Here is a 21,605-nt window from a genome sequence, read left to right as displayed (position 1 = left end):
AGTTTTTTTCCTGGAATTGATTCCTTGAATTCTTTTAGGTCCCAGTTCATGTCTGGAAGGCCAGCAAAGTCCTGTTTGCTGAAGCAGGAGAGACAAATCTCTGCAGGGGCAGAGAAAGCACAGGTACATAGCAAGTGGGTGTATGGCAGCGAACAGATGTCTGCCTGATCTTCAGCCCACTGCACTCCAGAAGAAAAGACAGCTACTTCCCAGGCTTTTTCTTTGACATAAAGAAAATTCCCAGCTGATGTTAAACTCTCTCTTTGCAACATGAAAGACATCATGAGCATGACTGGCAAAGGCTATAGACACAGCAGAGCACACTGCTTCCCTCCTGTGCCAAAAACAGCAGAGCTGACCCCAAGGCTCTACTTCAGTTTATTTAGTTCTGAGAGTAAGTTTATGGGTGATCAACTATCCAGCCATATACAATTCTTGACAGCTACTATTTTCAGCAAATACCCTATATGTTTTTTGGTCACTGAGCATTTCATTCTTCATTCTTCACACAATGGCTCCAAGTGTGTCAGAGGGTAAAGAGTTGGTCAGAGACCTGCAGCGGGGGGGTGAGGACATATTTTAGCCTTGGCTGCTCCAGAGTCATCTTAGTACAGCACGGAGCCCACACTTGAGATTTAATTCCCTGGGAGCACGTTATGTAATCTGGTTGAGATTCAGTGCAGTTTAGGCCTACGGTAAGTTGATGACTGAGGATGCAACCACGTGCTCAGTGCCGAGACTGGATCCATTCTCTCACCTTACAGTCACAGCAGAGAGAGAATCTGGGAAGCTGTTCCCAAAGGATTTCAGGCAACTGAGCATTTCTAGTCTTTTTCAGATGCCACCACCAGCTTTCAGCCCAGATGCAGTACCATGCTAGGTCAATCTAACGCGAACACAGCATCTCCACATTAGGAGAATTACTGTGAATGATGTCTTCTTCTAAAACTTATTTGCATAACTCTATAAAAACAGTAACTAGTTCAAAAAAGCGCTATCAGAATATTATGTACAATTGATTGCATGTCTTACCACTGAACATTACCAAAAACATTTTACTTGGAACATAAAAAAGATACCTAATACTGTACTGCCCAAAGATAGACTTCAAATGAGGGGTGACTATTTTTTCCAAAACTAGAGCTGCAGGCGCTAGTTATAAAACTGCAGCATTCTCTGTAAAACTTGAAACTCTTCAATAGAAAATACAAGACACATTCATAAAATCCATTTTTTATTTTGATAAAATCCTTATAAATATCAAAGCACTGGATCAACTCCACTGTTTTCAATATATAAAAAACATGTAAAACTTTTGTTTCTGATACGAAGCAGTAGCCTTATTACTTTCTCTTCCCAGGCAAACAAACTTTAACCTTCATGCAATTTGTAAACATTTTGTTCATGTTCTGCAGCTACTCACGTGACAGGGAAACATATCAGATCCCACACTAAGTCTAAAAAAGGGTGTGAAAACACGCAACACACTCCTGCTCTCTCCATGCACACTTTCCAGACATCCTCATTCAGAAGGAACCAGCCTGAGGTCTTTTCAGCTGCATTCTTCACCCTATGCCAGAAAAGAAAAAGTGCCTGCAAGCTTTTCCCCTTTGGTTAATACTTGTACCTGCTGCCCCTGCCAAACGTCTTTTATTTCTTCCATGGTCTATTTGTGTTCTTTCCTTCAGAAAACTTTCAGAAGGCATTGAGAGGCCTTGCAGCAATAGTAGCTATATTCTGGGGAGGAGAAAACAAAAAAATCTACCTATCTTAAACTAAGCTAAAATATCTATGTCTCTATGTCTAATTTATTCAGTTGTAAGAAGGTATATAAAGTCAATCCTGTTTGTTATTTCCCTCGTATTTGTCCATCTTAGAACAAAAGATCTGTTGAGGCAAGAGGCACAGTCTCTAAAACCTATGAAAAAAACAAATTCATGGAGAGCAGTCGTGGGAGATGAGTTTGGTCAGAAGTACTAGAGAGATTGGTGGTAGTCACTGCCCATGAAACCTCTAGCTGCCTCTTTCAGGTATCACTGGCTTTCACTTGTAGTTCTCAGAGTCTGAGGGTAAATCTAATCCTATACTAAGCTACAGCCTGTGGCAAGTTCATTAAAAATAATAAATTTGGCATAAAACAAACAATTATATTCAGATAACAAAAGCTCTTGAGAGAAACACAGGCTCAAGTCAATTCATAAAGACAGACATTTCAACACATTGCTATTGAGGGCTGATCTTTTATTAGATATCGACTTGCTTCTGATTTCTTTGGCTTGCTCTAAATGCTATCTTTGGTCTTGGAATATAAGTGCAACCATCCAAGTTCAGCTCTGACAGCAGAACTTCAGCCAGTACCTAGGAGACATTACATTCCAGAGTAGTGCTGGGCTCCCCTGCAAGATGTGAGGTATGCAGCATGTCTCACACTGCAGCATGCCACGTGTCTAGCATGAAACAGCCTGGAGCAACACCTACCCCTGCCTCTTTATTTTAAGTGGTAGGAGTCTGATGCTACATGGATATAGTGTTACAGTCCCTTATTGTTCACCAAATGCAACAGACTGACTTTAGGCATGAACGAACAGTTCCCCCTATGCCCTTCCACCTTGCAGTTTTCAGGTTTCAGGACAATTTCATCAGTATACGTGGTGGAATTCAGGAATACCTAATCCACCTGACATGATCCCGCGATATACAAGATCCTTACTATTTGCTTTTTTAAAAAAATTCAGTCAGTACATCATTACTGCTATGAAGCAGTCAGAACAACAGGATGATATAAATATCTGTTTTACTTCAGTGCTGTTAGTCATTACTGCTTTTTGTAGGAAGGTAAGCATGGTATTGCAGAAGTCAGCAATGAAATTAATCAGCCTTGAAATATTTTTTTCTTGAGAATTACAGTGTGAAGTCTTATACAGAAGCTAAATGTTATGTTAGAGACCAGAAGAATAATCCCAGAAGATCCTTTACTGCCATTAATATCAGGAATCCTGTTCAGTAATTTAGTGGCAAATTCTGGACAACTCCTTCACCACATCTGACCCTTACGATTAGCACTGCCCTCTGTGCATGCAACGCTAATGCCTCAATGCTCCCAAACCAACGCACTCAAACACAGTCAGACCTGTTAACATCAATGAACCTGCAACAACTCAGGACATACTTGTCTGTGAGAAATGACTGCATAGTAACCAATAATAAAACAATACCTATTTGTTATAACAACTCACAAAAAAAAAAATCACAAAGTATATTAACTATTAAAATTAATTCAGCCTTTGGTTTCAGAGGGAGACTACTCTGGCTTTACTCCTTTAATTCCTTCTGACTTCTCGTCCCTTTAAAGGCTGGGGAGGCCGGTAGTTTCTCAGCAAGCAGCAGGCGACCTCATCCTCAGCAGTGCTCAGGAGGCTGCGGAATTTGGCTAGCTGCAATCAAAAGAGACATAAGGTTCAGCAGAAAACCCTCATGCTCATACTAATGAAAAAGCATGTAGTAAATATTAAAGATACTTGTCACCTTTTTTCATCCAGGAAGAATGGAACTGTATTTTTCTATGGCATGTGGAGAATGGCAATTCCACCATTTCTGTTCTTGCAAATTAAAAAATGATGACTGCCAAGAAAATCTCCCAAAATACGTGTCAGAATGAAACTGCACATAAGGATTATTTGCTTCCTGTATTCACACTTTGTCTTCCACAACCTGATCTAAAACAGAGTTTTCTATATTCTTTAGTTTGATTTTATAGTTTGGAGACTTGGAATGTTTGGTGCCAAAAATTAAATTTCTTATGTGTACCTGTGCACATCTTGTTCGGAGTATATTCACAATTAAGCTGGAATAATAGCTGTGGTGCTGTAGAAAGCTTCTGTAATTAGCACTTTTGATATATTAAACATGTACTCAAACCAGGAGAGATTGAAAACTTTTCCCTTGTGGAGACATAGAACAGACAGTTATTCATACCTCAGCATAAGCTTCTCTGCTTAAGCTGATCTCAGCAGAAACCCATACCAGAGCTCCATGTCTAATCTCAGGAAATTGGAGTCTGAATTCTGACCTGAAGTTTAGTATTTTGTCTAATTTCTAATATTTCCAATATTTACTATTTCTATATACCACCTTACTTCCCTTCTTGATTACCAAGTGTAGGACAGTACAAAAATAATTCCATTATAACAGAGCATTTAGTTGTACAGAACATTGCATCTTGATTGCATTAAAAGCAAAAAAAGTCAATGATACCTTGTTCTACCCCATTCTAAAGCTAACATTTGTCATTAAGGCTGCCTGTGAGTTTCTAAAAATTTAAAATTTAATTTTAATTTCTTTCAACCTGAAAAATGCATCAAAAAGTAGGCAGTAAACTGTAAAGCCCCAAAGAAATACAAACTTGAGGAATAAAATTAAATGGCAAAACAGTATCAGTCATGGTGATGACTGATCAATCACAATAGTGGACATTACTAGAAACAAACACTTTTAACTAATGCGTGCTTATATTTATAAGAATATAGCACATGTATACTTTAATACATAAGATATAGCTACAGTCTATGAAAAATGACTAGTAAAGAATCACTGTACTTGACACTGTTTCCGACACTGCGTCCTCTGAACCTGTTACACATGGGTGTTTGCATACAGTATTTCACATTTTAGAATATATTAACTATAGATCAGCCCAAATAAGAACCTTTTAACCTGAACAATGGCTTATCTTTGGGAAGTTCATATCTTAATGCAAATTTTCAATCCTAGACCCATACGCATTGCAGCGAGTCTTACAAAGCCAGATTGAGGGGAGTGGGGAAGACAGATAGATGAGAAAAATGGACACACTGAGCAAATACATGACTTCAAATCACTTACAAACAGAATTTGAGGTCTCCTGACTAACAAGCATCCCATTCAGTGAACTGTCTTAACATTTTGCACAAAGACTGAAGTCACCATTTCTGCTGAGTATGTGACATAGGGTATTGCATTTTCTGAGGTGTTTGTAATATTGACCATGAATGAGACAAACGCTGTGGTACAAAAATATTAAGGTTTACAGTGTGCCCAGAATATTGGTAACGTATTGCAGGTGGTGTACTTATCAACATCCCATATTAGAAGCTACGATCTGATATACTTCTGTGTCTCCAGTGAGAAAAACTCTTTATACTTAAGATGATCAGTCCACTGGGTGTCACTGTTGCAACATTAATAAATAGCATGAAGCTTAATTTAACAAGAAATGTAAGTAGACTCTTTTATGTGGTATCACACTTTTCCGCAGATAGCCTAACATAAAAAACAACTTATTACAATTGTATTTGCTTTTCATAATTCTAGTAAATTCACCAAGGCTTACACAACTGGAATGCAAGATGAAATTTACATTCATCTGCCAAATAAAAATGGCAGAGAAGAGATTTGAGCAGGATGTGCAAATAACCAAATCGAGTGGAATTCCAGGATTTCTTAGCATCATCAGAACCCTTTTTTCTATAAGTTCCTTGTGGGTTATTTTTGATTGTTAATTTTTAGATTATGCAGATTCTTTTAAAAAAATGGATAATAAATAGCTGTTACACAAAGAAAGGCAACAAGAAGTCATGATAAATTTGATAGACACATTTTTTGTCCTTTGAAAATTTGATAAGGTATGCAATGTCAAGGTCTGCAAAAGAGTATGTTTTGGGGTGGTATTTACAATTTGAAGTCTTACAAAAGCAACATATCTATAGCAGCGAAAAATTGAAAAATACCTGTTCAGAACAAACACTTATGGGCTCTCTCAGAACAATCCAGATGACACTTTCAAGAAGAGGTGGAACAGTGAGAGAGCCAAAGTAAGTCCAGTAGTCCAGGGACTTGGGAAGCAGACAGCTAGGATCGAAGTTTGTGAATAGTGCTCTTTTACCCTGGAAAATAAAAAAAAAAAGCTGTGGTTCTAGATTAAATATATTTAGAAAATTATTTCTTACACAAAGTTTAAAAAAAAAAAGAAAAAACAGGGCAATATTACTTAAAAGCAAGAGGCCAAGATAAATCACGCCAAAGGAGGTAGAGCTTATTCCACTATGGGGTGGGCTGGCAGCATTCTGGATGATCACAGCAGGTGAGCCAGTGTCCTTCTCATGAGGTCTTACCTCTGCGACAGCTTTGCTGCTGCTATCCTTGATGCTAGCGGAACACCATCAAAGGTGTCATGTTAGCATAGGCACCCCGTAGTTACAAATGACCATGGGATGGAGGTTGGAGGGAGAGGTGAGAAGACGTTAGACTTTCAACGTGGTCTCTATGGGGCTGGCGGAGTAACCCCACAGGTTACTGCCACCTGCTCCCTTTCCCATTCACTCCTCCCAGGCCCAAAAGTTACTACTTAGAATCATAGAATCATAGAATCATTAAGGTTGGAAAAGACCTCTAAGATCATCGAGTCCAACCGTCAACCCAAAACCACCATGCCCACTAAACCATGTCCCTACTTCTCCCTGGCTACCAGGCCAGAGATGCCTGTATGAGACATGATGCTGAGTCTGGCTGATCGCTCTCACACATACAATAGCTTATTTCTCACCCTGTACCTCAGCAAAACAGGGGAGGAAACCTTTCCTTCATCTTTTTCACAGCTTTCCATAAAGTATGTTCTTCTCCTGTTAATATTCTCACAGCAACAGATTTGTCAGAGGTTAGGTTCTATGAGGAATTAGCTTTTTCCTCTGATCTCTTATTGTATAAAAATTATTCTTTGTCTGCTTAGTTTTTAACTTTTCTAACAAGAATGCTCCTAAACTGTCCCAAATCAGAGTTAGATATGGATAGCTATGAAACTAGGGAACATGAAGGTGAAGGAAGTAGCAGCCAGGTTACCAAAAAAACAAAACAACAAAAGCAACCACTAGCATTAGTATTCTTTTAGAAGCATTTGTTCACCTTGATTCTGATGGTGTCCAAGCGGTCAGTAATCTTCTTCAGCTGAGGGTTGCATTCACCAATCTATTAACACCGGAAGAATAAGAAAATACTTGAGCTTTCAGAGAAAAATAGCAAAAATAAATGATCAAAAAGCAAATGCGTACTGAAACTATTTTATATAGCTTTACTTAAGTGACTGTGAGATCTGATGGTTTTTCTGAGTACAAGCCTGTGACTAGCTGGTCCTTAGAAATAGTACTGGTCGTAAAGAAGATCCACTCCCTTGCTGACAGTATTTATTACACAAATCTATTAACTGCGGAGAGAATAAAGAAATACTTGAGCTTTCAGAGAAAAATAGCAAAAATAAATGATCAAAAAGCAAATGCGTACTGAAACTATTTTATATAGCTTTACTTAAGTGACTGTGAGATCTGATGGTTTTTGTGAGTACAAGCCTGTGACTAGCTGGTCCTTAGAAATAGTACTGGTCGTAAAGAAGATCCACTCCCTTGCTGACAGTATTTATTCTGCCTACTCATAGTAATTATTTCAGCTACAAAAGACCCACAGACTTTACACTGCAGGGGAATAAAAGCAATTTATTTTTCATGTTTTGTATGCAGGATATTAAAAGTTTCAGGCTTACATCTGAAATTTAAATTGCTTGTAACAGTGAAAACATCATTTTTATGTATCCCAAGCAGAATTTGTGTGCTAAGAAATCCAGTGGAACTTTCCTTGAATCATTATAATGTAAACAGGAAAGACAGAATTACTGAAGCAGTTCTTTGCAACTGCTGCATGTAATAGCTCACTGACTGCACCAGCACCACCACTAGCTGTGCCCAGGAAGCAGCGGCAGCCAGGCAGAAACCACAGATTTGACCAAAGCCCTATCCTTTGTCATGGATTGTGTGAATTCTCCATCTGCTTCTTCATACAGAAGTCAATGAAGCTGTTGCAAGAGTTGAATTTCATCTTAGAATTGGTGCAGGAGGCAAAGAGGTATATAACAATTACAAGGAAATTCTCTAGATTCTGGGGTTTTCTTTTTCATTTTTCAGAAGAAACTATCAGCTCAGAAACAAACTGTTAAAGAAGCACTCGAAACAAATCAGTTCGCCCTTAGTCAAGCATAAGTTATCGGGATCCTTATAGAGGCAGCTGAATTAAGTTCCACATCTTCTGTTGTACAGGAGTGCAGACTAGGCAAACTGAAGAGCCTCACTGTCTTGAAAATCTATTAATCTGATATTTTTAACCTTCAAGCAAGCACAGCTTTCTATACTGGAAAGTAAACAGTATAAAGGAAACAGTATAATTTAATGCCCGCATAAAACAATTCTCTCTCTAGAAATAATTGTACCAACTATCACCATTATTGCTTTGGGCTCATAATGCAGATTTATTAGGTGGGCTGAGACATTTTTTTCTTACCTTCAGAAATACAGCCATGACTGCTAATCCATCTGACTGACGAGCTGCCTCGACAAAACTGGAATACTTTTCTGAGTTCCAGTGGACCACATGAAGCTGAAAAGCAAGAGATACAGACAGCATCAACTCCCGCTGAACTCAAATAGTCACACATTAATACTACAACTTCACTGGTTTTGATACTCTACTTTGCTCTTTTGTATTCAGAGCCATTCAGTTTTCTAAATGCAATTATTTTTTGAAACTGGTAAATACATAGTTCACACAAATGGCAGAAAGCATTTCCAGTGGCTGGGATTATTCAAAATTTAGCAGCAATCAGCACACTACAGTGCCTGGCAAACTGCTGTTGGGCCTCCAGATTTTGAACAGAGAAGCTAAGACAAGATATCCCATGGTTATGTAACTAAAGCTTTTAAATCCGTTTTTAGTACAGCTGATTTTAAAAAGTGATTGAAAATCACTTTTCAAGAATATTATTAGGTGCTCCTCTTTTTCCTTAATCAAGCTTTCAGTAACATTAATCAGCCACATAAATAGCTAGAAAACAGGCAGAGGAACACACGTTAAACTTGCACTGCCCCTTTTTCCCTTGTTTAGTTTAAGCCGAACATCAAAATTTCATTTTTGATACTTTCCAAATGTCATTTTCTATGATTACCAGTAGTTAGGCACTTACAAGCAGCTTGATTATCTCAGGTTTGAGCATTTCCAACATGCATTTTTCTGGAACTGTCCTGCGGTAGTTGCTTAAGCAGCTTAAAGACACCACCTAGCCAGGTGGGGAAAGGAAAAGCCCGTGATGTCTACCCCCATACCACCTCAGTCCCTCCTGCTAAGCCACGTTTTCTAAATCCTGGCCACACTCCACGGAGGGAGCTCCTGGTTCCCGGGAAGCGCCAGGACATCCCAGCCTTGAGCAACGGTCCGACTGCCAAACTGGAGAGAGCACAAACACTCACACAGCGCTTAAGACTAAGTACTTCACAAACATTAATTACTCTCGCAAGTCCTCGATAGATTAGTAAATCTTACTACCCATAGTTTTTAGATAAGGAAAGAGAGGCTCAGGAGCAGGGCATGGGATTGGCTTTTCTAAAATTGATGACCATCTTTTCAGACTTTGAACTTTACTCTTTAGGAGTGCTGAAAAGCAGCTCCACTGAATGACTTAAGCTGGGATGAACCCTTGAAAACAAAGGCTTGCTTTTCGAATACAGCACTTCAAGACCTCTAAAGTAAGAGCAATTTAGGAAAGCTGGAACTTGCTTTAGAGGCTTTTTATGGCAAGCAACATAGCTGCGTGGTTGAAATAGGGATCTAGGAGTGTGAAGATTTTGACTCTAAATCTCAATCTTTGCCTAACCTCTATGAGTTTTAATTTTCCATATCTGTAAAACAGAGCTGTTACTCGGTGTTACAGGGTATAATTAATGTTTGTTAAGCACTTGGACTCTAAAGTGCTGAAACATGACTTCCAGCAAGTAAGGAATCCCACTGAAACCAATAATAATACATGTATGCTCACGATGAAACACATGCTGGCGCACAGCTTCAGAGATCCTTGAAGGAAAGTTGCTAAAAATATTATAAATTAAACCAGGAGGAGAACATAGTCCACTAAACCATTTTCAGGTGCATTAGTATCCTGGAGCTCATAGTGCCTGCACCACTCACTATTATAAGTTCACAAAAGCTACATTGAACAACTTTTAAACAATTGCATTTTTACATACACAAAAAGGAAACAGATACTCTCAGTCAGAATTGACTTTTATTGTGGATTTTAAAAATAGCAAAAAACCAACAAAGAACAAAAAGCAAAATTCCCGCAACTAAAGAAAGCCCACTCCCACTCCCTCATAGCTTTGCCAGAAAAACCCCAAAGCAACCCCCCTAAAAACCAAAACCCCCAAACAAACAGAGCTGTGAAACACTTTTGGGTACAGCCCCATTCTGAATGGCTTGTGACTTCTCTTTAAGGAATATATCCCGTCTTACCACCGCTCTGTCACTGCAGCTTGTGAAGAGACCTTGATCAGACCATACGTTGTCACAAAGAATGGAGCCATGGATCCCTTCTGCTTCCCGGTGGGCTTAGGGGGCTGAACCTTGCAGTCTTCTTTACCTGTACATTACTTCTTTCTTCGACTCGGTCGATGCTTTTTCTTGAAATCTTACACATCTTCCTTATGAAGGTGAGCACTGAAACCATCTTCATGTCTCCTGAGGTATTTTCTTTTGTGTGAACAGTGCTCAGAAGCCTTGATCTTAATTCTGGGTTTCTTATCCCAAAGCCAAAGTGACATCTAGAGAGCTTCTTGTGGAGGGTTACCCAACCAACGGGTAACGGAAAGGTTTTTAGACTGGCTAGAAATTCAGAGATATTTTCTCCTTCCATTTGGTTTCTTAGATGGGAAACATATATATATTTTCTCAGCTAGAAATTTGGTTTTGGTACTTAATGGTTTTAAAGCACCTCTATTAATTCTTTATATTCCATCTCACCTGGTTCCTGTGGAAAACATAAGCCTTTAAACACTGCAAATGTCACTTTTCCCCATTAGTGTTAGAAAACTGATTTTTTTTCTGACCACTATCTCTTATAGCATTTCCAGTAAAATCTGATCACACCACTGTGCATACATTTCATTTTTTTTCTTCTTTAGTATTATGTCTTTTATTTGTCCATTACCATTTATTTTTATACTTTTTACTTCTTTTTAACCCAAAAAAACTCTTCCACTGTCTGAACTATGTGTTGTTAAAGATCTCAGTCTCATCAAAATACTCCATGTTACTTCCATTTGCAAAGAGGAATCGGATACTGAATACTTTTTACTGTAGACTACTCAAACGCACCGAAGGAGACAGAGCAGGAGCGAACTCTCCATGCCAGAGCAGACGGTGCATTTCTCCCTGTGGCACGCTGCCTCCACTGAAACGCAGTACCTCCACAGACAGCAGGCACCCCACAGATATTAAGGTGCGGTTCTCAAAGTCATAACCATCCCATTGCTAAATGCACCACAAAATGCAACACTCCTAAGTTTTGCATAAACTTTACACTGCACAGGCCCCAGATCAAATAATTCTGTGGTTTGTAACTGAAGCTGACTTTGAAAATATTCTCCAAGGAAGAGACAGTGAAAGACAAAGTTTAAAATAACTCTTGAACATTAAATCTTGCTCTTATCAAGCTCTTGTCTTCTGTACTCCTTTTTTAATCCTCTCCAAAGCTTTCAAATAGGTTCTCCTTTGAGAAAGGACCAAACATGCAACACTTCAGGAAGACCGCTTGTCTTTCGATAAAATGGGGGGAAAATGAAAAGCGGGCAGAGGAGGGGCAATGTTATTCTTACAACAGAAAACTAGTCACAAGCTTAGAGGTACAGATGACTCCATGTAAAGCCTTACCTCTGCCGCGTACTTCATCCCATCCACCGCGTGCTCGGAGCCGGCTTCGTCATTGGACCCCCAATGGAAGTGAATCTGTCGCAGCCTGTAGGTCCCGCTGAGCGGCCCCCCGGTCAGCACTGGAAACCCAAGCAGAGGAAAAGGCTTCACTGCAGGAACGGGAGCCACCACCCACATCCTCTAACCTCACACCAGACTTCAGTCTTCGGACAGTCCCCTGCTCCTTCTCAAAAGCTGTCTCAGATGGCTTCCCCTTTCTTTGAACTACTACAGAAACCCTCACTTGTCCAGGATATGACTTTCAAAATCGCATTTATGTGTAGATTAGTGGGCTATGGCCCACTAAAGGGTATGTTGTTATCACCAGGTTTGTCTTGCTATGGGCTGGATATTTCTCAGAAGATGGGAAATTATTTCTATTTTGCAACTGGTTTCCTCTCTTTAATGTTTTTAAAAGAATCACTGAGAAATTAAGCTTAAAATATAGGTTTTATGAATAAAGGGGAGTATCAGAAAAGTATAATGTGAACAGAATTTCTTCTTCTCTTTGAAATTTGGAGGGAAGAAGGTGGAGCTTAAAAAAATTTTCAAGGCTCTCTCCTTCATTTGCAACTAGATCCAGTTACATCAGATTGAAGTCTGAGAAAAAGGAGCATATATTAACAAATAAAATGAAGCCAACACGACACATGCATTGTACAACTGCAATATTACTGACACTTAATCAGCCATTTATTTCAACTTAACAGGCATATGGATGGGCTTTTCATTGTTTTGCTTTTGCAAGTCCTCATCTTTCGCTAGTCAGAGTTGGAAGCAAAACATGTCTGCACAGAGACTTGAATGCGAATCACATTCAGAAAGATTCCTTATTCACTGCAAAACAAATCACCCCACTCTCCCGGCTCCATATCTCCTCTGAGGGTTTGGGAATTAGTCTGGGGTGGTTTACTGGCTCATTATAGAGATTTTAAGGGGAAAGGATGGGAGCTTTAACCAGATAGCTTTTAAATTAAGAGCACTGGGGAGGACAATAGTCATTTTTTCTCTCTTCTAGGTTTAGTCCAAAACCTAAACTTTGTTAGGAACAAAATACCACCAAATAAAGATAAAAGAAGAATTTCTTAGTTGCCTATCTGCTAACACAAGTAGCCTGGCTAATGAAAGGAACTGGAACTGTTTATCTGTGGGGAAAAATATTTGACCTCCTTAAAACTTCAACTCAAAAACATGCTTTTACAGAGCCTATAAACCTAGTGAACAAAGGGGATGGGGAAGTGGCACTCCTAAAACAAATTCCTTCTTTCAAGGACTGAAAACTTGGAGGCAAATGATCCTAGAAATGTGTAAAGATCAGTGTTCTAACTGGCTGAGGGAAAACAATTACCTAGAAATGCATCAGCATTCAATGAAATACCTCTGCTGAAAAATGTGGAAAATGGCCTGATGATGTATTTGTACTACATCATAACACTGATGGTAAACCCCTTCCCTTCCAACAGCAATTAAGGAAGAGGTTAGTCAGAAGCTATTTAAGGCAAATATCAGTATCTCAAAGTTTGAAAAGAGCTGGAAGAAGAGGTCTTTGAAACATCAGTAGACGAATTTCAGAGAATGGAACTAATGTGGTACCAAAGAGGATAAACAGGATTACACAAACAGTTACAGACTTGACAGCCCGGTTTCAATGCTGGCCAAAGTGAAGAAATAGTTCATATGGAAGTCAGTTAATAATGTATTAAAAGATGCTAATGTATTTAGTACCAATTAATTATCTTTTTTGTTTTTTTCATAAAACCACCATATGGCAGGAGTGCTTACTTCACAGGGGTGCCCCAGAGGCCAAATTTTGGCCCTAGAAAATTCAGTATTTTTTGATCAATGACCTGAAAGAAAACAAAAACATTACTGATAAAGTTCGCCAGTGACAAATATTAGGGAAAATAGTGAATAACTCAGTTTATGGATACAGAAGGATTTGAATTCTTTGATAAGAAAGGCATGATAATGGCCAAAATGTAAAGCCATGTATGTGGACTGAAGAATCTAGCCCATACATAGAAGATACGGAGTCTCCTGAAGGAGACTGGGGATTACATTTGTTCATTATCTGATCAACATCTGTCAGTGCTTTGCCATGACATGAACTATATCCTTGGAGATATGGCCTGAGGAAAGCAGTAAGAAGGGGATCACATTACCACTGCTTTGGTACCATTGTAAGCCTACAGAAATACTATGTTCAGGCCCTGTCACTTCATGGATGGCGTTAGAAAGTGGAAGAGGTTCTTGGTGTATTCGTATTTGTTACTTTTTTTAAAAAAAAAGGAGTTTAAAGGCTGAGTTGATCTAACTCACACCAGAAATAAAATGTGATTTCGATTTTTTTAATTGTGAGGGTAATTAACAATTAGAACAACTTACCAAAGGCTGTGGTAGGTTCATCATCGCTGGAAATTTTGAAATCAAGATTGTATGTTTTTCTAAGAGATGTGCTTTAGTTCACCCACACCTACTAGGCTTGAAGCAGAGATTAATTCTGGGAAGTCCCGTGGCATCTGACACACACGAGGTCAGACCAGATCACTGACGGTCAGCTGATGGCTTTCAGGCAACATCCAATGTTGCTTGTATCGACAGGAAATTTAAGAATTAAACTAAGACTGTCCGGGAAAGCAAAGTATGATGTTGTCTCCATCTAGGTCTCTCCTTGTTGCCACTATAAGCCAATAGTTCCTCAGGACTAATGGACAGGGTGATCACAAACTAGTCCCCCTCTGGCTTTGACCCTTGTGAATGCACCATATGGGTTTGGATCCTCAGCTAAGCCTCACGCAACCACAAGAGGATCTTATTGCTCATAGAAACTGCACTCCTACAGTTTCGAGGGGAGGTGTGCTAGCTAGCCTACCACCCAAGAGAAGGTTTTAAAGATGAAGGCACTAATATTACAAAGACTATGCTAAACCAGAGAACTTCTAAATAAGAATTACTGCTTGCAAAAAGGGAAGCTACATACTCCTAGAAAAGACTGGGACAATAACACTTTTCAGAAAAGAAAAGGGATCACTTGGTATATATTTAATTTGTTCTGTATTGGCTCTTTCCTGACACAAGAAGTCCAAGTATGGATTGTAAAAGGGAAAAATATATATAACCAAACCTGCAGCTAAAGTCAGATAAGAGACTTGAGCGATTCGGTTGGAATGAACCTGTAATGAGACACAAAGGATTCATCTGCAGTGAGAGAGAGAGCAGCATTTCAAAAATTGTACACAACACTGTTCAAACAGGGAGGCTGACACTATCTAGCTCGTTGGGGTGGATCAAACCATCCCTGTGTAAAGGGAATCCTATCACTTTCTGAGAAATGCAACCTCGAACTCGTGTCCAAATATGTTCCCGCATTGTATCATGCTGAAAGACATGAAAGGGAAGGAAGGAACCTCTCACCCGGAGCAGCAAAGCCTTACTGTTTATGAAGAGTTCATACCAGGCAGTGAGACATGCTCAGGCTGTATGCACTCTATTCAGGAAACAGTGGAAGAAGACACAGTGCAACAGGAAAGAAACAAACCTGATTTGTTGACGGTGTCATCAAACTCAACACTGGTGGAGTGCCCGTTGTTGAGGATGATTTTAGCAGAAGCCGGATCGTAATTGGGATTTAGAGGACGGAGAGAGGGATCATACTTGGTTTCCTCAGTTTTGATGTCGATGGGTGACTGACGGTCTCCATTAGCGACAGGAAAAACCTCCTTCCAGTGGGCAGGCCCTGCAACGCATTGGAGGAGAAGGCTAAATTGATGGCAGCACCCTGCTTCGTGTGAAAGAAGACTCTCCTTGAATTGTTCTTGTTTGCATCTTTTAAACTCAAAAAGGGCGCATCAGAAAAACACAGATCAAAATATTCAGCTACTTTTGCTGCACCACATTGCAGCTCTCAGGACCCCTTTATCTACCTTGCATGGTGTATCTAACTGTATTTGGCCTTTGAACAAAGCCACATGCAGCAGGTAGACATTTAATTATACACAGTTAAGACTCAACTATGCACAAGACATATCCAGCAAATGCTCATTCAAATCAAGCATCCTGTATCCAACAGGTACTGTGCCCCAATAAATATTTGACATGCCATTTTTGCCTAATATCATGTCTCATTATGTCTTTAAGGATTACCTCTTATCTATCCAAAATCCCTGCTTTAAGCATTTTTTTATACCTTAGTCATTGGCTGCAAAAGTCCTGAGAACACATTTTCTACTGACTACGCTGAATAAGATGGGGAGATGTCAAAGAAGATAAAAAGGCTGAGTGGTGCATGGCCTCTCCGGGGGCCTGATGGCAGTGCCTGTAACCTAAGCATCGCTGCACAACTGATCACCTCCTCCCAACCCATCGACCCTGCAAACCAGCTATCACAACACAAGAGTGTCACTCTCTAACCATGAAGTCTACACACACACATGCACACATACGCACACACACACTAGGATAGTGCTGACAAAATCAGCAAAGAACAGGAACACTCAGGACAGTGGTGCCTGCACAAGGTTTGGATTTCTACCACCTCCTGCTGATAAATGAGAGTAGACCTTCCAGAGACAGACTTGCACCACCATTCACCAGAGTTAGCTAGAAATTAAAACACTAAAGAAGCTGTTAATCAATAACCTTCCTCTCTCCATGCAAGGTAAGCCGAAAGTCAGCTGAAAAGCATTGTCTCTGTAAATCAACAATATGGATATGAGAAAAATGGCAAATGTCATTCTAAAATAGTAAGAAAAGCTTCACTGATGAGATGTGTGAGGTGTCTGTTCTTATCTACTAAACGTCAGAGAGTGCTCATTAAGAATATATGTGCCATTGTTGAACCATATTTGAATAATAAACAATGCAGAAAGAGGCCATAGCAGAAAAACAGGAACAATAAGTTGCTTGGGGAATATGTTCTATAAGGTAAAGATAGCAAACAAGGTTTAGGATGGAAAAGCGGGTAAGGTAAGGGAAAAGGGAAAAGGGAAAAGGGAAAAGGGAAAAGGGAAAAGGGAAAAGTCTGCCGGGCTAATGATCTTTCAGTATTATAAAGAGCATAGCACTTGTTTTTCCTCCAGGCTTATCATGGGTAAGAAGCATAATAAATCAACTATATATAAGAAAAACTTAAATATGAGCATCAGAACCTGATCTTGTAAAATCTGCATCACTGAAAATCTCGTAACTCCCTATACTGAAGGTAACTGATCTCGGCCTGTTGGTTTGGGTCTTTCTGGCTGACTTAGCACTTAAATAAACATGATGACAAAAAAGGATTAAAATGTATTATGCTGTGATTAATAGTCTAACATCAAAAGTTGTCAGATAGTTTTCTCTCCTCAACTTCAATAGAAGTGAACATAGCTCAGAAACTCACAGGTGCTAAAATAACCCAAGCGCCCCAGCAGTAAATCAGGGAGGGAAGCGTCCCACGGCCCTGTGCGGAAGCAGCTTGCGCAGCCACCTGGGCAGAGCCTGACTCTCCTCTGAGCAGCCCCAAAAAATAGAAGAGGGAAGGAGTAACTTGTAAAGACCAGCCTAAGAATTAAACCTCAGGTAGAACAAAGGCAAGGACCTTCAGTCCTGAGTTTGTTAAAAAGTCCTTTTGTTAATGACTTCGTTAACTACACTCATTAAGCAAACCGCTTCTATGGCAGAAGGTAAAAACCCTACTGGTTTGAAATATAAAGCTGTTTTAACTTAATTCTTCTCACTTCACAAATGGTCATCAAAGCTATTCAATTTTTTAATTATGTACAGTTTAGCATATGATACAATTTTAATTGTGTTTAGATCCCAGTACCGTAGTTAGAATCAAAGCTATTCAATATTTTAATTATGTACAGTTTAGCATATGATACAATTTTAATTGTGTTTAGATCCCAGTACCTTGTAGTTAGAAATGCAATGCACAATTTTATTAATTGAAGAAGCACCACTCCATCATTTATACATAACTAACTGCTGTGATTTAGGATGCTTAGAAGAAGCTTTTTGCTAATTAATTTTAATGCTTAGAATGTTCCTAAGCTGAGGAAAGGCAAAATATATTTATGTGCTTAACTACCTGGTCCTATTGCTCCATCTCAGCAATAACTATAGTTATTGTACAGTAAATAATATGAATGATTTGCATTCATAAATAATATGAATGTTCCAAAAAGAGGATCCAAGGCTGTGATTCTGGCATTAGCTAATTATTCAACAATAAACTTCAGTTCTAAAAAGACATTGTACCTGCTTTTGTACTTGTCCTTAGCGGATGACCAAAATCATTTGCTTTGGTGATTAAACATCTGTCATTAACACAAGACTGCCAGAAATCTGACCTTTCAAAATACACAGGAAAATATCAAGAAACTTCAGCTCATTTTGTACCACTTGGTTATATCAAGTGGTATTCCTTACTAGATTACCTACCAGCAATCTAATACAATTATCATACTCCTGCCACTCTGTGAAAACTGTGGCTCAATTCATTACTACGGACCCCATCCCAAAGCAAACTTTGTGTATGACTGTTGGAAAATAAGTCATTACAGTCAGAAGAGATGCTCAAATGCATGTCAAACAATCAGATTCAAGCCAGTGGGATCTCCAGGGTGAAAATGTCTTCTGAATTTGCACCTGAATTATATGCCTCCGTCTCAACAAATGTACAGTTTAATTTTCTAGAGATGTACTCTAAGACATACCCATGAAAGTGTAACTCACCAATTCACCTCCCTTCATTCTCTAATTTGTTGAAGGAATGTGATTAAATATACCAATTTTTGAACTTATGAAATCCCCTCCTATTGATGGGAAAATGTTCTTTTGCTAGAGGAGATTACCTAGTAGCTCTTAACAATCAAAGCCATTGTGACCAAGATTTAGGACAAAAAACTGAACCATCTGCTCTCAAGATTGCCCACCTTTATTTTGGACACGGAGTTACCAAATGCAATGCACACCTCTGTCACTTTTAGATTAGACTATTGCTACTTACGGTACCCACCAGCATTGGACACATTCAGTTCATGAACTAGATGTCCTAAGGCAGGCAGTTACGAGTTGTCAGGAAATGCAACTCGCTGTAGCACCTAACAGCGGTGCTCTTTTACCCAGCTGGAGTTAAAGGTGATGAGTTTCATCAAAAGGCTAGACCAACTTGAAACAAGCCTAGCGGAGACATCGCAGGATACGGTTCAGTTGCAGTGAGCCTCTATACTTGCATAAATAGAGTACGTACAGGTGAAAACGTGGATTCTTTTTTTGGATGGTTTGCTATTATATGCAGAAAGTTTATTAGTTTAGTATGGTCTGACCTTTGCAGGATCATACCCGCATTTATTCCTAAAGAGAATCCATCGCCCAGTTTATCATACACAAAATGCTTAAATTTATAAAGTTAGGTTTGCAAGTAATTTAGCTGCGTATTAGGTTACAATAAGATTAGCTCTAATAAAAACAATTGGAAAATCATAACGGGTAAAATTAAGTGCTGTATAAGGAATTCATATCCCCTTTTATTTATAAAACACCTCAGTGTTATAGTTGTAACTAGACCAAGAGACATTTTTGCAGTAAAACACAATACATGTAAGTACTTTCCATATATTTTATTAAACAAATAGTAAACTGAAGGCAATTGATTCTCAATTTGTCTTTTAACTAAGGCAATTCCCCGGTTAACTAAGGGGACTGTTTCTGTGAAGGGGTGAGAACATTTCCCTCGTCACAGGAACCTTGAGCAGCTAAGAAAAGCATGCATGATGCCACACTGAAGCCAGTTTTCAAGATCTCAGTAATACGCCTCCATACATAAGCACCATCAAAACTGTGAGGCAAGAACAGTGGCGAGAAAGCAAAGGCCAAGGTTTGCGTAGAAATAAAACAATGCCTCTTCGCATTTCAGAAATACGTGCATCAGAGCAGGGGAGAACATTTAGTTCTGTGTATACCAGTCAGACCATGTCCTTATACATAGATATACCATATATGCAGACATGTATGTGCAATATTTGGCAGCTACTTTGTGCACATAATGATTTATGATGCAGTTGTTATTGCTAAAGGGCAAATGAATTTTTGCCTGGTTTAAAAAAAACAGTGCTTTTATCACTGCAAGTAACAAATGCAGAACTCAGAGTGAATGCCGATGTCTTTCCAACTCTTTATGAAATCAACTTTAATATATGACTGCACCAAATGTAATTAATTACACTTTGTTGCTACCTCCTTCGTTGCGAAAGCTAATCTTAGTCCCAGGGAAACTATTCAGGGCCATGCAGGGCAACAAAATTTTTCAAGAATTAGAGCAATCTCCTGCAGCTGCTATTCAGCAAAACAAGAAACAAGCAAAACCAGTAAAATAAATGCACAAAAAGAGAAAAAGCTGAGAAATAAAACTGATGCTAGGGAAGAGCAGTGAAGTGTTGGACATCCACGCCTCTCACCATTAGTCGCCTGAGAGAGGCGGGGGGAAGGGGATGGACTGATGAGGAGCTACCCACCCCAGCTGCTGGGGGCTCCAAGAGAGGAGGGGGAGAGAGAGAAAGCCAAACTCCACCCCAAACATGTTATCAGCCAGTAAACAGAGTTTTATAGGAGAAATGGGGCCTCAGACAAGGTCCAGGTCCAGATAGAAATTCTGGTGCCCTCCCCTTCCTAGAAGTTGAGAATAGCAAAGGAGGAGGGATAGGATAAGGGAGGGAAAGTGGGCTTCTTATCTGGATGGTGCAGGTGAAGTCCACAGCACTCTTGGAAAACATATGGAGAAACAAATTTGAAAAACAAGACCCATTTACGTCTTCAGGGGAGGGGTAGAGTAGACTGCACAACCATAGATAACACACCTAATCATTGCAACATCGCTGCGATCCACCACCACCCAGTTTTTCAGGAAAAGTATATCCATCCAGAAAAGACTGAACAAAAGGACCAGGCAGGAAAGGTAGTACTTGCGCAAACAGTATGCCAAACTCCAAGTAATAATATAACCGAAGCATACTCCTATAGGCGTTAGTATATGCAAATATATAGCTCTCTCCTTTTACTATCATGGTGTTTTATTTCTCTGTGTATTATAACAGACAACGTAAGTTATTCCATTTACTTTATCAGACCTGACTCTCCAATTTACAAAAGCACTTTCATTTCTACTTGCATGACTTGGGAGCCGGTCTGCACAGAGGAGCCGCGTTTGCATGACTTAGAATGCAAAACAGAGAAAAGTCTTTAAGCCCGCTGATGAGCACATCCTGGGACTTCAAAGACCGACAAGATTAAGGAAACCATGAAACAACTGAAATCCAAAAGCATCTCCTCTCAGGTGCATAGTTATACATTCAAATGACCGACTGTAGCCCCTAGTATTACCCGCCGTGTAACAGAAGCAGAACACAGCCGGCGTCAGAAAGGCACTGCCGATAAAGCAGCTCTGATCAGTGTGACCGTCTAATAAATACTCGATATGTGCACGCAACTGATTAACTAGACGAGCAAACGAAATCCCTACAGGGAACGAGACAGACCAATTTTTCCAACTCAGAGCCAACCCCCGACCCGACTCCGGCAGGCGATGCCGCACGCATGAAACACCTCTCTCAGCAGCCAGCCTTGCATCATTTCGAGACAAAAATCTGCTCGGTCTCACGTTGCAAAGCCTCGACAGCATTTCAGCCCGTTCAGCTTTCTCGTGGGCTCGGGAGCTGCCGAAGTCAGCTGCGGGAGGTGCCCTCGGGGGTGCCTCCGCTGGCCGCGGCGGGAGCGGCCGCCCCGACGGCCCCGCGGGGAGCACGGCGGCCGCC

The 21,605-nt window shown here is 39.8% G+C and overlaps 2 protein-coding genes across 3 annotated transcripts; both read right to left on the bottom strand.

The window, feature by feature from the left end:
- Positions 1 to 1,228: 1,228 nt before the first annotated feature.
- On the bottom strand, positions 1,229 to 14,271 carry LOC103896232 (carbonic anhydrase 13). 2 transcript variants are annotated; one of them, XM_019471210.1, is made up of 7 exons: positions 14,200 to 14,271; positions 13,597 to 13,661; positions 11,776 to 11,894; positions 8,359 to 8,454; positions 6,937 to 6,999; positions 5,766 to 5,921; positions 1,229 to 3,434 (listed from the first exon to the last, which is right to left on the bottom strand). In XM_019471210.1, coding segments are annotated over exons 2-7 (549 nt in total). In that variant the 5' UTR covers positions 13,598 to 13,661; positions 14,200 to 14,271; the 3' UTR covers positions 1,229 to 3,320. The 2 variants fall into 2 exon arrangements, with proteins under 2 accessions (XP_019326755.1, XP_009274309.1); XM_009276034.2 differs by lacking the exons at positions 11,776 to 11,894; positions 13,597 to 13,661; positions 14,200 to 14,271 and adding an exon at positions 9,038 to 9,256.
- Positions 14,169 to 21,472, bottom strand: LOC109279372 (carbonic anhydrase 1-like). Its single transcript, XM_019471207.1, has 3 exons — positions 21,397 to 21,472; positions 15,353 to 15,550; positions 14,169 to 14,987 (listed from the first exon to the last, which is right to left on the bottom strand). Exons 1-3 carry the CDS (start codon positions 21,470 to 21,472, stop codon positions 14,857 to 14,859), a joined length of 405 nt encoding a protein of 134 aa, XP_019326752.1. The 3' UTR covers positions 14,169 to 14,856.
- Between the last annotated feature and the right edge of the window lie 133 nt (positions 21,473 to 21,605).

This window comes from Aptenodytes forsteri, unplaced genomic scaffold, assembly GCF_000699145.1.
Source record: "Aptenodytes forsteri isolate BGI_AS27 unplaced genomic scaffold, ASM69914v1 Scaffold433, whole genome shotgun sequence".
NCBI classification, from domain to species: domain Eukaryota; kingdom Metazoa; phylum Chordata; class Aves; order Sphenisciformes; family Spheniscidae; genus Aptenodytes; species Aptenodytes forsteri.
The sequence above is the reverse complement of the archived record's forward strand: the minus strand, read 5'-3'. Positions and strand labels throughout refer to the sequence as shown.